We start from the raw sequence: 12,823 nt of genomic DNA, 5'->3' as shown, positions 1-12,823 counted from the left end.
CGACATACGGTAGTGGACAACACAAAGAAACTTTAACTTAGGGAATACGTCACAGCTTTCATTTCACATCAAAGTTAGTAAGAAAACTTTGAAGGGAATTATTCTGTCTGTGGGATTTGATAATCAACTGCGCGAGAATAATCCTTATATACAAATGAGACGCCATAGCTTAAAAATGATAGACTACATTAGCTTGTTAGGAAAAAATGGAGCATCAGAATTAAAGTGACCAATGGTTTACGTAGACGCATAACAATGTGAATAAATGTTGTCGCTAGTGTGAGAAGTGTACTGTAAAACTTCTGGGAAATTTTTAGTTGTGTTATGCGTGGGGTTTGCGTATAGACGTTCAGGCGTACTTGTGAGAGTATTGGAGCTGTCGCTTTTATTGCTTCTCTTCCCTTTCTTGGCCGTAAACACAATTTCACCGTTGTCACAGTACCAATATCTTTAATGCGCTTTGCTGGGTAATGTTTCTTTCTTTTAAAACAGTAGATATCGCAATTATTTTAAAAGCTATACAATCTCTGGAATTACTGACTTCATGAACACAAAGAACTTCAAAGTTAATGTTTCAGTACTAGTAATCTTAATGAAATTGCATGTTATTAGCTGAAGAGGTCGATTAAAATAATACTGGGAAAATCAATAATGACTCTTTTGTTGTCTAATACCAAAGCGTCCACTTCCACGACACTCAATACGTCCAGAAACATTACCCATTAAATTATGAATTCCTCTTGGTGATTGAAGAAGTAGTGGCAGAAGTCGATATGTGTGGCACCAATGCAGTGTAAAATAGGACGCTTAACAAAATTACGTACAGTAGTCTTGTTGGCGACTTATTAGGTGTTCCTGCCATTAGAATGAATCGCCACGTAAATCCATCGCCCAGTGTTGCCTTCTGTCACAGGGACAATGATGCTGAACTCTTCATCATTACGAGACCACTGTATTTATTGTGGGGGACTTTTGGTCTCATGCCGACGACCTATAAACTACTTGACTTACTATCATTGTTCTGGTTTTTGATTGCGCTTTGCCTTATGATCATTAGCATGTACGCCACATCACTCCAGTTTCAGGTCCTCCCGGGTGTCATTGTCTTAACTGATATGGCAGTCAGACTCATGCAGTGGTCAGAGCCCATCGTGCTCTTCGGAACATCGGCGTTTGGGAAACTTGGGCACATCAAGGTATTTCTTCGCGCTCTAAAATATGTAGACCAGCGTCTTCAACTGAAGAATAGTAGCAGAGGAAAGGCTGATAGTGTTATCGTATCTGTGGGCATGATTGGTGCACTAATTACCTTAAGTGTGCCAGTTTTAAGCCTATATAATGGACTGTCACAACAAAATCGTGTGTTCAGGTCAGTGACGTACGTAATTTACTCAGTACTTTGTACACTCGTTGCTCCACTTTTTCCACTCTTGGTGATGGAACTTCTACTGCGGTATAGAGCACTAAACAGACTACTCGTCACAACAATTTGCCCAATTACTGAAGCAGCACGATGTGCTGATAAAGGCCTCATAAAGATCCTCATCGCTGAACCTCAGCCATCCCAAGAGCAGCAAGAGACAACCATCAACGACCTCCGCGCCGCGTACGCTGCTCTTGACTGTGCGGCAGAGGCGCTCCAGCAACAGTATGGTCTTGCTGTGGCGTTAATGGTGGCCAGTGCTTTCTTCGGCGTCATCTACAGCTCGTATGAAATAATTGTGTTGGTGGTGATAGGTGACGTTCAAAGTATTACCGCTGCCCTGAGTCGTTCTCTGCTCGTCTCCTCGCTGTGGCTGGTATACCATGGCGTGAAGTTGATGGCGGTGTCCATGTGCTGCTCCGCCACATGTGACGAGGAACGCCGGACGGGAGTCCTGCTGCACAGGGCGGCAACGGCGTCCGCTCTGTGTGGGACGCCGCTACCTGAAGCAGAGGCCTTCCTGCGTGAAGTGCGGAGGGGGCCGCCTCTGAGCTTCACCGCCGGAGGCTTCTTCCACATCCGCAGGAGCCTGATCATCTCCACCTTGGCAACTGTCATCACCCACATAGTCATTCTGACTCAGTTTGGCATCAAATACTGACATGCAGTACGTTGAGTCGCTGTTGCAATGTGGGATGTAGATCCAAAGGCGACCGTGAACTATTCTTTTAGCTCTCATTCACGTTCACTTCTGCTATGCGGATAACTTGTCATAATGTATCTGACATACGTGCTAAATAGGGAAGTTTCACTTTTCATCATGCTTCTGTTAATAATTGAATAGGTAGATAGTGAAATAGGAAAACTCCTGATGCAGCCTGACTTCATCGTTCACCATATATGCCCTAGCTGAAGGGCGTCATTACCGAAACATCCGTATTAATTATGGCTTACAATTTTTAGTGACTTTTTCACATTTTACCGTCAGCTGTGAGGACAGTTATTAAATGTGAGCAATATTAACACACACTTAGTAAATGGATAGTTTAAAATTATTTCACTTCTTTCAGGTAATGCAAATATATAAGTTCTATCGTATTATAAACATTTCTTGCATAGACAAAGCAACTTGTCGGAACTATTCTCAGCAACAAATTTCTTTGACTAGTTGTTTGTGTGCATAAAAGTTTGACACTGGTGTCATGCCATCTTTAATACATAGTTTGTACCTCTGAGCACTGTACTTCTTCTTTTGTTCTGGCTTTTATCAAAACATCGTATGCCGTCCAAATGCGTTCACTTTTAATTGTAAGCTCTTCTTTTCCCTACAGATTTGCTTGGTTACATGTGTGACACATATGCGGCAGCCATCTCCTCCTCCCTCTGTGTGTTCACCTCTTCCTCCATCCCATCTCTCCTCCCCCACCTCTTTGTCCATCTCCTCCCCTCCCATTTCTCTGTCCAGCTCATTCTCTCCCTCTCTCTCATCACTCATCTCCCCCTCTCCTTGTCCAGCCCTTCCTCCACCCCTCTCTTTCTCTTCATAACCTCCTACCCCTCTCTGTCTGCCCATCTCTGCTAATCTGTGCCCATCTGCAGATGTAGCCACTGCAAGGCATGCTGACACTTCTTGCGAAACGTGTCTCCGCCCCCTCTCTTTATCTCGTCCTTCCCTTCTGTATATCTCATGCTCCCCGTCTATCTCTCTCTGTACATCACCTCCAGCCCATCTACGTCCAATTCCTCCTCCTCCTCCTTTTCTTTGTCCACTTCATACCCCCTTATCCCACAACCCATCTCCTTCCACCATATCTCTGCTTAGCCAAAGCCATTTGCACATGTAGCCCAGAAAAGTAGATCGATAAAGTGGGTGGATATTACCCCCACACAATATACCTACCTGTCATGAAGGGCAGCCAACACATTGGGGGCTGGAAAATGGTTTCTTTCCCCTGATGTGAAGGCCGCATGGTAAAGGAGGACAGTAAGGCAGACAAATACTAATGCCACACAAACTGCCTTTTGTGCAGGGTAGCTTGTAAATCTATATGCCAGGGACTGGAAAAAGCACGTTTTTACCCATATCTTCTTCCCTCCTCTTGGAGCTAGGAAGTCATAAGAACCACAGTGCTGATACTCACGTGGGCATATTAGTAGGGACATTTTAATTGACGTTGGGATTCCTGAAAGTGCTTCTTCCTACAGTGTTTAAATTTTGTAGAATTGTGGGTCATAAATGTCACACTCTTGGTTTGGACAGCATCAAATACAACAAGCACTTTTGTTATGTTAAACAAGGAATGTTTGGAGCTTCCTAAATTTGTTTGCGTCTTATGAATTGAATGTAATTTCTGAATGGACTGTGATGCTATTTGTTATCTCATGCAACTGTGAGAAGCGGCCTTTGTGTAGCTACAATTGTGATCCAGGTTAATACTTAATTGGTATCTAGTGCAGCCCACCCAAAAATTTCTGTGCATTTCTGCAGGAATCTTCCACTAACCTCTGTACCACATGTCATGATAGTTGTCAAAATTTGATGTTTTCGTCTCACTACATGTACAACCATCTCAATACAATAAAAGACAATACTCGTAATAAGTGGCAACATTCAATTAATAGTGTGCTTGAGCAGCACAAATTTTTTTCCAGTCCTTACCCAACATTTGGTACTGACAAGTAGAGGGCATCTGAGGATCTTGCAGTATATTTTATATAATTTTCGAATGCGCTCCAAGGATATAAGGCGTGAAACTCTGCTCCGTAAGTGACTTACTTGATTATTTAATACATTCACAAACCGAAATGCACAGACATCCAATTTGACAATTGTCCGTCCAGCTGCTACTTTTAGTGTGCTGGTCACATTTTCACTTGCACAATACAATCGACTCCCTCCCATTGCTCTCCTTTCATAGTCCACAATGATTTTATTTTACAGCGCTGTGCTTCGTTTAGGCTGAACAAGTGTCAGCGCATTCCATTTAATAGGAGACGCAGGTGAATCTGTGACTCGTCATACGACGATTGGACCTTATTACGTGTGAGTATTGGATGCACCGCCCACAATCCACATTAGAGAGCAGAGGGGTTCAAAACATCGTTCACTAATCCAGATTTACCAGTTTAAGAGAACAATTTGGCTTAAACACATTTGTAATGTTGGTCATCGAAAATCTAACTGTATCTCTCATAGTTTCGTTGAATCGGTTAAGGGAACTACCGGGATGCTTTCTTTGGGAATTACATGGCCAAATTCTTTCCACTGCTTGGTCTATTTCGAGTTAGATGTCCATCATCAATAACACTACTGTCTACGGGACGATAGACATTAACCCTGTTTCCTTTTCCTTTCCGCGTTAACTGAATTTTTACTGTGAGTGACCTACGCTCAACATCGTGTACTTTCACAGCTGTGTAATGCAATTTGAGCGACCCGAGACTTTGACGCATTTGTTTTTTGCAAAACTGTTACCGCGTTTCACTCAGGATGTGTGCGAAGTACGTGTAACGTAGTTATGTTACAACTCTTTAAATATTAGTCTGTTTATCATTTGAAGTGATTATTATACTATTTTTTACGGGGTTGTAACATTCGTTAACTAAGGTCACAAAACCAGAGGCGATGTAATTGGAAATTACTCTGGGAAATAAAATCAAACAACACTTTACAGAGTTAGTATGGAATGCTGATGTAAGTACGCCAAGACCCCAAACGAAAAAGACAACGGTGGTCCTTTTCTTGTGTAACTATTGTATGTGTATTATATTGAAAGAATCGTCTAGAACCATTGAGAATGTATACTCAGTCGCATATTCTCTGGTATACTGAGAAGGATTGATTCAATACTTTCTCTTCCGAAGCCTGTTATTAAGGATAACGTTGAAAATGAATTTCTAGTAAGTGCTCTTCGATATGTGTAACATCTTTGTACAAAGGAACAGTGTAACATCTCATATATCGTCGGGAGCACATACAACAATTAGCACTATGCAGCATATTTTTGATTCTACTTTACCTCAAAAGGTAAACGTGACCTGTTTTTCACTAGCCTACTTGCTCGGAAAGGCGTCTGTCCTCTGCAATAATTCCAAAAATCTATCTGCCCTATAATTCATTCAAAAGAAGATAATGTGAAGCAACATAAACGCGTAGTGTTCCATTAAGGAAATTACTGACACAGAAAATTGTTTTATTTTCGTTTATATTAGAATGATTTTTGTATCAGGTATTTGATAAATACCTTTTGGTCCAATACGCGTAGGTAACTGAAATATTTGGAAAGTCTTGTTAATGCGAAAAAGTCTTGGCTATACATCAACGAAAATGTGATGTTGCCGATTGCAGACATGCATAAGACATTGATTTCCTTTGACTGTAGAGCAAGGAAAAACGTAATTCTGGTGAGAAACAAATGTACTTAAAAGTACCCCGCCGAAAGCGGTTTACCACGATTGAAGCCCTGTTTCTTTGGAAAAGGCATGGGACGCTCACAGTTTCGTAGCAGACCACGACTGCTTGAGTGGTATCACAGTGACACTGCTGTTGCTGCTGACATGTACCACTCACGCTCGATCATTTACTGCTTCTGAATACATAGTTTCGTGATCTTTAATTACATGTCTTCCTGTCTGCGTACATTCTTGTGTTTTCTGAATCTTTTAAAAAATGACAGTTGCTTTCCATAGGAGTTAAAAGCTATGAAACTAATTTTTGTCCACTCATTCCAATGAAAAAATCTCTTAATTATGGTTCCCACTGCCGTTGTAGTGTTCGTTGCTGTGCAACAAACAGTCACTTTGTTTGCCAGAAGTCAGATAAACGTATAATATTAATTGATCTTTCTAGTAAAAATATCTCAATGAATATACCACGTGCTATTCGGAACATACGAGTATTGTGTTGGTAACAATAGGACAATGAATTTATAACTTTCTTGACGCGAGTACGATATCGTAATTTCCATGTCACGCCATTAAAGATTTAAATTTTGCTATGGATCCGGCCTGGATGTATTATTATATGTATCATACACTAGTCTCATCGACACAATGGACGAATTGAAAAAAAAAAATCTGTAACTGTCTTCATGTAATTGTGTAGTTATTAATATACGACATGTTCTGTAGGGATATTTAGTATGGACAAAGGAATTAATTTATTGCAACTCCTAAGATCGCAGCCAGTGTTAAAATAAATTAACTGATCATTCAATCCGTGAGGCAGATAAAGAGCAAAGAGGTTCTGATGTGGCTTCTAATCTAAGTGGGCATGATTTTGGACAGTGTCAGAAAATCATAATTTGATGTGATAAATCGATAGCAAGCAGTAAAGCAAACAAAAGAAAAATTTGGAGTAGGTATTAAACTCCATCGAGAAGGTTCGCCAATGACTTTGTAATTCTGTCAGAAACAGCAAAGGACTTGGAAGAGCAGTTGAACGGAATGGACAGTGTCTTGAAAGGAGGATATAAGATGAACATCAACAAAAGCAAAACGAGGATAATGGAATGTAGTCGAATTAAGTCTGGTGATTGTGAGGGAATTAGGTTAGGAAATGAGACACTTAAAGTAGTAAAGGAGTTTTGCTATTTGGGGAGCAAAATAACTGATGATGGTCGAATTAGAGAGGATATAAAATGTAGACTGGCAATGGCAAGGAAAGCGTTTCTGAAGAAGAGGAATTTGTTAACATCGAGTATAGATTTAAGTGTCAGGAAGTTGTTTCTGAAAGTATTTGTATGGAGTGTAGCCATGTATGGAAGTGAAACGTGGACGATAAATAGTTTGGACAAGAAGAGAATAGGAGCTTTCGAAATGTGGTGCAACAGAAGAATGCTGAAGCTTAGATGGGTAGATCACATAACTAATGAGAGGCATCAAGGGATCACAGATTTAGCGTTGGAGGGCAGCGTGGAGGGTAAAAATCGTAGAGGGAGACCAAGAGATGAATACGCTAAGCAGATTCAGAAGGATGTAGGTTGCAGTAGGTACTGGGAGATGAAGAAGCTTGCACAGGATAGAGTAGCATGGAGAGCTGCCAGTCTCAGGACTGAAGACCACAACAACAAGAAATCGATGGCTGCAAATGAAATGGTGAAAAAGTGTTCAGAGTTATTGCATGGTGATTGCAAAAGTAAGAACATCTATCTTATGCTTGGAGTCAGCGGTAGGAGTATTAGTATAGAGCAAGATCGTTTTACGCAATTTGGACGCAATATATTAAAAAAAACGATGACCAAAATTATTTTAAAGTTCACAGTAACTTTGTGAGAGAATATTCTATACTTCAATTAACATGGTTTTTTTTTCTGACCGATTCGGAGCAGATGAATGAGAAACGGAAATGGAGAGAAAAGGAAAAGTAATGTAGCACCGCTACTAATAGTGGAGGGTCTGTTAGGGTAGGAGAATGCAGTCTCATGACATAAATAACCTTACCATATCAGCCAAAACGAACGGAACGAATCTATTAATTTGTAGTGGACATCATTAAATAGAAGGAAGCATCGCATAATTAGTTTAGTGCGTTCAAAAAGAACGACGTTTTTGGGGTTGACTTCCCTCTGACGACGAGCGTAATACAGAACCAGAACAAAGTCATGGTGGTAGAATGATGGGAAAAGAAATGGGTCACATCCTTACATCCTTTGTATAGGAACTACCCCAGCATACGCCGTATGCCAACGTATCACATCCACGAAGGCAAGATTACGCTACTTACGGTTTGCACCCAGGATTTTAAGCAAATAGTCTTTCCGCCGTCCTAGAAAACTCTAAAATAAACATATAAATGGATAGAATGAGACACGAAGAATTAGGACTGTGTAGAGCAACCCAAAAGTCAGAGACACGTAACATAATCAGAAAAGATGTGATCTTTCAAAATATAAAACGCAGCGTGTAACATAAATAAGTTAAGATATGTTTATATGTGGTGCTTTCATATGTAAGCACATCAGTTTTTTGGTTTCTTTTTCTCTGTGTCAAACAGTTTTCCCATAAACAAGTCACAAACTTCATGATCAAATGTTTTGTGCCTGCTCGTATCTGCACCACACAATGGACTATGCTCGTCAGTACTGGTTAATGATTTTGGTTTCACTCGTCTACACATCAACACCTGACATTCTTCCCATAGGACGATTAGCGCTAACAGCTTCGTTGCCGTACGTACTTGGAGGTAGGCCTATTAAAAAGCCTAAAAACATACGACTTGTAATAGCTATAATCATTTCTCTCCTAATGACGTAAGGTTGTTCAGCACTCTCCTCAGTCACCAACATAAATATCTGCACTTAAACTCGTCAAGTGCTCTAACTAAAAACAAGTCACAGAGTCCTACTTATTTCACACTTGTTTCGACAGATTATGGGCTGTATCTGTCTCTTTCCGTACTCTTCATTACAGAGTAATCTCCATCAAAACACAAATGGATGGAAAGTAACACATAATTACAGGAAGTTTTCAAGGAGCAAGAGTTAAAACTCGTAAGCCATAGGGAATACGATGGCTAGAGTACGAAAAAAGGACAACAGAGGTAGGCTGCTAAGAGGCCGATGACGGAAGATCGTATCCCGAGACAATAGAGGGTGGTGAAGAGGAACACAGAGCTAAGCGGAGATTAAAACTGTGGAGGTGAACCACGACGAATTTTGGGATAACCGTGGGCTGCAGGAAGAGCAAAACGTGTTCCTGACCACCACCATTTATTCATTTAGTGTCTTTTCTGCTTTTTTGGGGTCTGGAATACATGGTGTACGCTAAATAGTGTTTGAGACACCTCATCTTCTCATATCACTAACTAGATTCTTCTATCATTTAGTCCACTCAGCATTCCTCAGTATCCTGCTTTACTAGCAGAGACAGTTTTCTGTCATGAGATTGGATAAACATATGACTCTGTATCACCTTCATTAGCGTCAGTGTAATTGTCTCCAACCTAGGAAATATCCTAAGAAGATATTTAGCATCCTTATATCATTTTTTGTTAGTAAACACACTGGATTTATCTTCAAAGACGTGAAAACATGTAGTGCCATATTTAGAGAGTCAGCACAGCTACACAGATTATTTTATTTATTTCACATACAGGCTTGTGTTGTGTAACTTCTTTATAATGCGGAGTGACGCAGATAACCAGGTCAGTGTAAAACAAGTAAGACAAGGAAACATTTTAACATCGATAATTATTCAAACTACATCATATGACACAGATCTCCAACAAAAGAGATTGCATAGGATTGGAACATTGAGGAACAGCAAAGTAAGCAACGGAAAACATGTCGTATTAAGCCGACACAGCAAACAGAACGGAGAATTAAATCTGTACAACTGATTGCAATTTTCACTTTCTTTCGTTCTTGTACTGTGCCCTTTATTGCTAAATTTATGAACCTTGCACGTTGAACAAGAGGTTCGCAAGCCACAGATTAGATATGTTTTATACATGACCAGATATGTTTCATACATGACCAGACCTTAAAAAAAGGAATTAACAAGAAACTAATCAGTATTCTAATAGATTAATTAGTTGCAGCTTGAAAGGTGAAAATAGTCAGCATAGAAAAATATGATAATTTTGAATAATATGGCATTTGTAATGTGCCGGTCGATGTCAGCAAAATAAAATATATTCTTCCTTTTCTTTCAGGCGTGTTACTTTCTGCTCTGTAAGAGTTTGTCTCGTCATCTGATACAGAAGGAGCTTCACGGTCATGGTAGTGACTACTCCCACTATAGATAGCGCTGCAATTCAGTGAAATGAAGTTCTTCATATTGTTATTATAACCACACATTTTACGCACAGTGCCTACTGCAACTACGAATTCTGTTTGTACTGTATGCATGAAAACTAATGCTGGATAAACAAGCATATATCAATTCCTTTGGTGTTCAGTACGAACTCTTACGTAAAGTATCTTCTTAGCATTTATATCATTCTGTAGGTTTCATCTGATATCTTATATCATTCCATAGGTTCCATATGTTATTAATACCGTCTTAAACGGATTTCCCTAAATATAAGAAGGTTGTATGTCGTTGTTTACGCTGTACTTCACACGTGTAAAAATTGCGTGAAGTGTGAACACGCTGGCTTCTGATACAAACTGCATATACACACTGATGTTTACACACGTAGTACAAAAGAGGAGATAAGTTACAAACTAGAGCGAACAACAGCGAGGATATTATATACGTCTATAGTGTTCAACTGCAAATGTATATTCCATACCTGGATGTGGAAAACATGCTGAACAAATTGAGTGTAACAAATCATAAGATTTAAATAGTATGTGATTGGTACAAATCTTTCTTCAGTAACTATCGTAGTCCATATAACTCTACGCATATCTTTTTGGCCACGTTGGTTTCACAGTAATTTGGGAGAAGTAAGAGGAGGTAAGCAATTATAAAGCGTATCTATGAACATGTGTATGTATACACAGACACAACTACAGCAGTGCGAGTGCGTGTGAGTTTGTGATTTGCTTTGTTAAGGATTATCACCCCATTCCAGTCATTGTTGTGAAACCAACGTTCACTATAATGCGAAATCTTTAACTACATTACTGGAACGAGATCGAAAATATAGTTGGTTGGTTGAAATCTCAATACTGCACATGAGAAAGAAGAAAGTTCTTCAGCGGTGTATGTAGCCATACTACTGTTGCAGTTGTGTACCGATAAAGGAAAAAGGTAAAAGGAAAGAGAAGAACAAAACAAGTAGAAACGAGATAAAGTATAACTTTAATTACTTCGTCGTTCACATTTTGTTTTAATGTTACATATTTACTTACTAAAACTGATAATCATCTCTTATTTATTTATCTTTACCCACTGAAATATAAGCATTCTAGAGAGAACCAGAATTGTAAAGAACAAGTTCCTGTTACGTTGTAAAGACGGTCTTCCACTGTTAACACTGTTTTTGCCAATTACATACTACTTACTTTCGTTGCTATTAATTTACAGGTGACATTTGTATGGTGACGTAGTTAATGCTAATAATTCAATCATAAAACGACTATAACATTTTCACTTATTTAAAACTAGGGTTTAACCTGGAGGGTCATTTCTTCTGTTTCTTGTATATATAGCTGCTTTTGGCATTCGCCTCTACTGGACATTTGTTGGCCCAAGATTTTGAGTTTTATTGTATTTCTGTAACGACGTGGCCTTTTCGTGAGCAGTAACCTAAAACGAAGTTACAAGAAAAGTCATTTGTGGCATATCTTTGACAACAAGGTTTCTCTATTCTGACTTAAGAGTAAATGGGTCATGATATCGGGATTTATCTAATGAGATTTGAAAATGTGCCTACCAGTCACACCAGGCTCCCAAAATACAGTACCAACAGTTCTTTTCAGTTTGGCTTCTGTATATTTCTTGAATACCATTAACATCTCCATCTTCCTAGCTGCCGCTCAAGTTTACATGGACAAGCTACCTACTTAGTTGCTAATGACTTCATGCAAAATATTATAAGACACGAAAAAGCACACTTTGACCTATGTTTCATAACTTTTATTTCGTATGACCTAAGTTGCAAGGTTCACTTTCTCGATAACATTGACTTAGTGCATAAGAAATATGTTAAGTGAAATGCAACAAGAGTGAAATTTCGTTAATAGTTGCTTCTTCTAGTGAAATAAACACTATGTTTCACCAAAAACCCATTGTTAAGTCAATGAAAATGATGAAATAATATGTTTCAGTTCATTCACAACAATATTTTCTTGTAAACCTTCCAGTCTCCCACGGAGCAAAATTCGGATGCTGGTTGCCTTGAAACTTTGCAAATACGTTTCGCATCCAAAGTACACTCTGATAACTTCAGCTTTTGTAGTCCTGTCTTCCTCATAGCAAACATATGTACATATTCCAGGCCGCTGATGATGCCTTGCAGAAATTAAAGGCGAAACGTGTATGGCACTAAAATTGTATTTCATTCAGTTACTGTCAGACGGTCCATAAGTAAAACTTATCAGTATATCGTAATAATACACTTTGATACTTAACGAACGGTGCGGAACGTCTGGCTCGTTGAAGATTCTTTTAATATGTCCATGAATACATGAAAGTTATTTCTCGATCAAACAATCTAAATATATTTATGGAAGTGGTTCCACCAAATTAAATTTTTTAGGTCATTTTGTAGAGTTTCGCTTAAAGTTACACGGACTCCTTGGGACCACACGAATTTAATTCTTGGTATATTGATAGCTACTGAAAACGCATTAATGAAACTGAATATCAAGACTATATATTCTATTCAGTAACGTTATGAATGTAGAAATATAATAATTGCATTGGTAGTTAGATAAATCCCTTTGCCAAAACTATTTTCTGTGTAGTAGGGGGAGGTTTATAATTGATTCAGCTGAGCAGGATAATAAT

At 39.1% G+C, this 12,823-nt stretch overlaps 1 protein-coding gene across 1 annotated transcript; it reads left to right on the top strand.

Moving 5' to 3' along the window:
• The first annotated feature begins 1,436 nt into the window (after positions 1 to 1,436).
• Positions 1,437 to 2,084, top strand: LOC124594170 (putative gustatory receptor 2a). The gene has a single exon (XM_047132526.1). The coding sequence runs from the start codon at positions 1,437 to 1,439 to the stop codon at positions 2,082 to 2,084; it is 648 nt and encodes a 215-aa protein (XP_046988482.1).
• The last annotated feature ends 10,739 nt before the right edge of the window (positions 2,085 to 12,823 follow it).

Source organism: Schistocerca americana, chromosome 2 (assembly GCF_021461395.2).
Source record: "Schistocerca americana isolate TAMUIC-IGC-003095 chromosome 2, iqSchAmer2.1, whole genome shotgun sequence".
Taxonomy (NCBI): Eukaryota; Metazoa; Arthropoda; class Insecta; order Orthoptera; family Acrididae; genus Schistocerca; species Schistocerca americana.
Note: the sequence above shows the minus strand (reverse complement) of the source record. Positions and strands in the feature narration are given on the sequence as shown.

Coding starts and splice junctions, on each gene's coding strand:
- LOC124594170 (XM_047132526.1), top strand. CDS start 1,437: ATGGAACTTCTACTGCGGTATAGAGCACTAAACAGACTACTCGTCACA.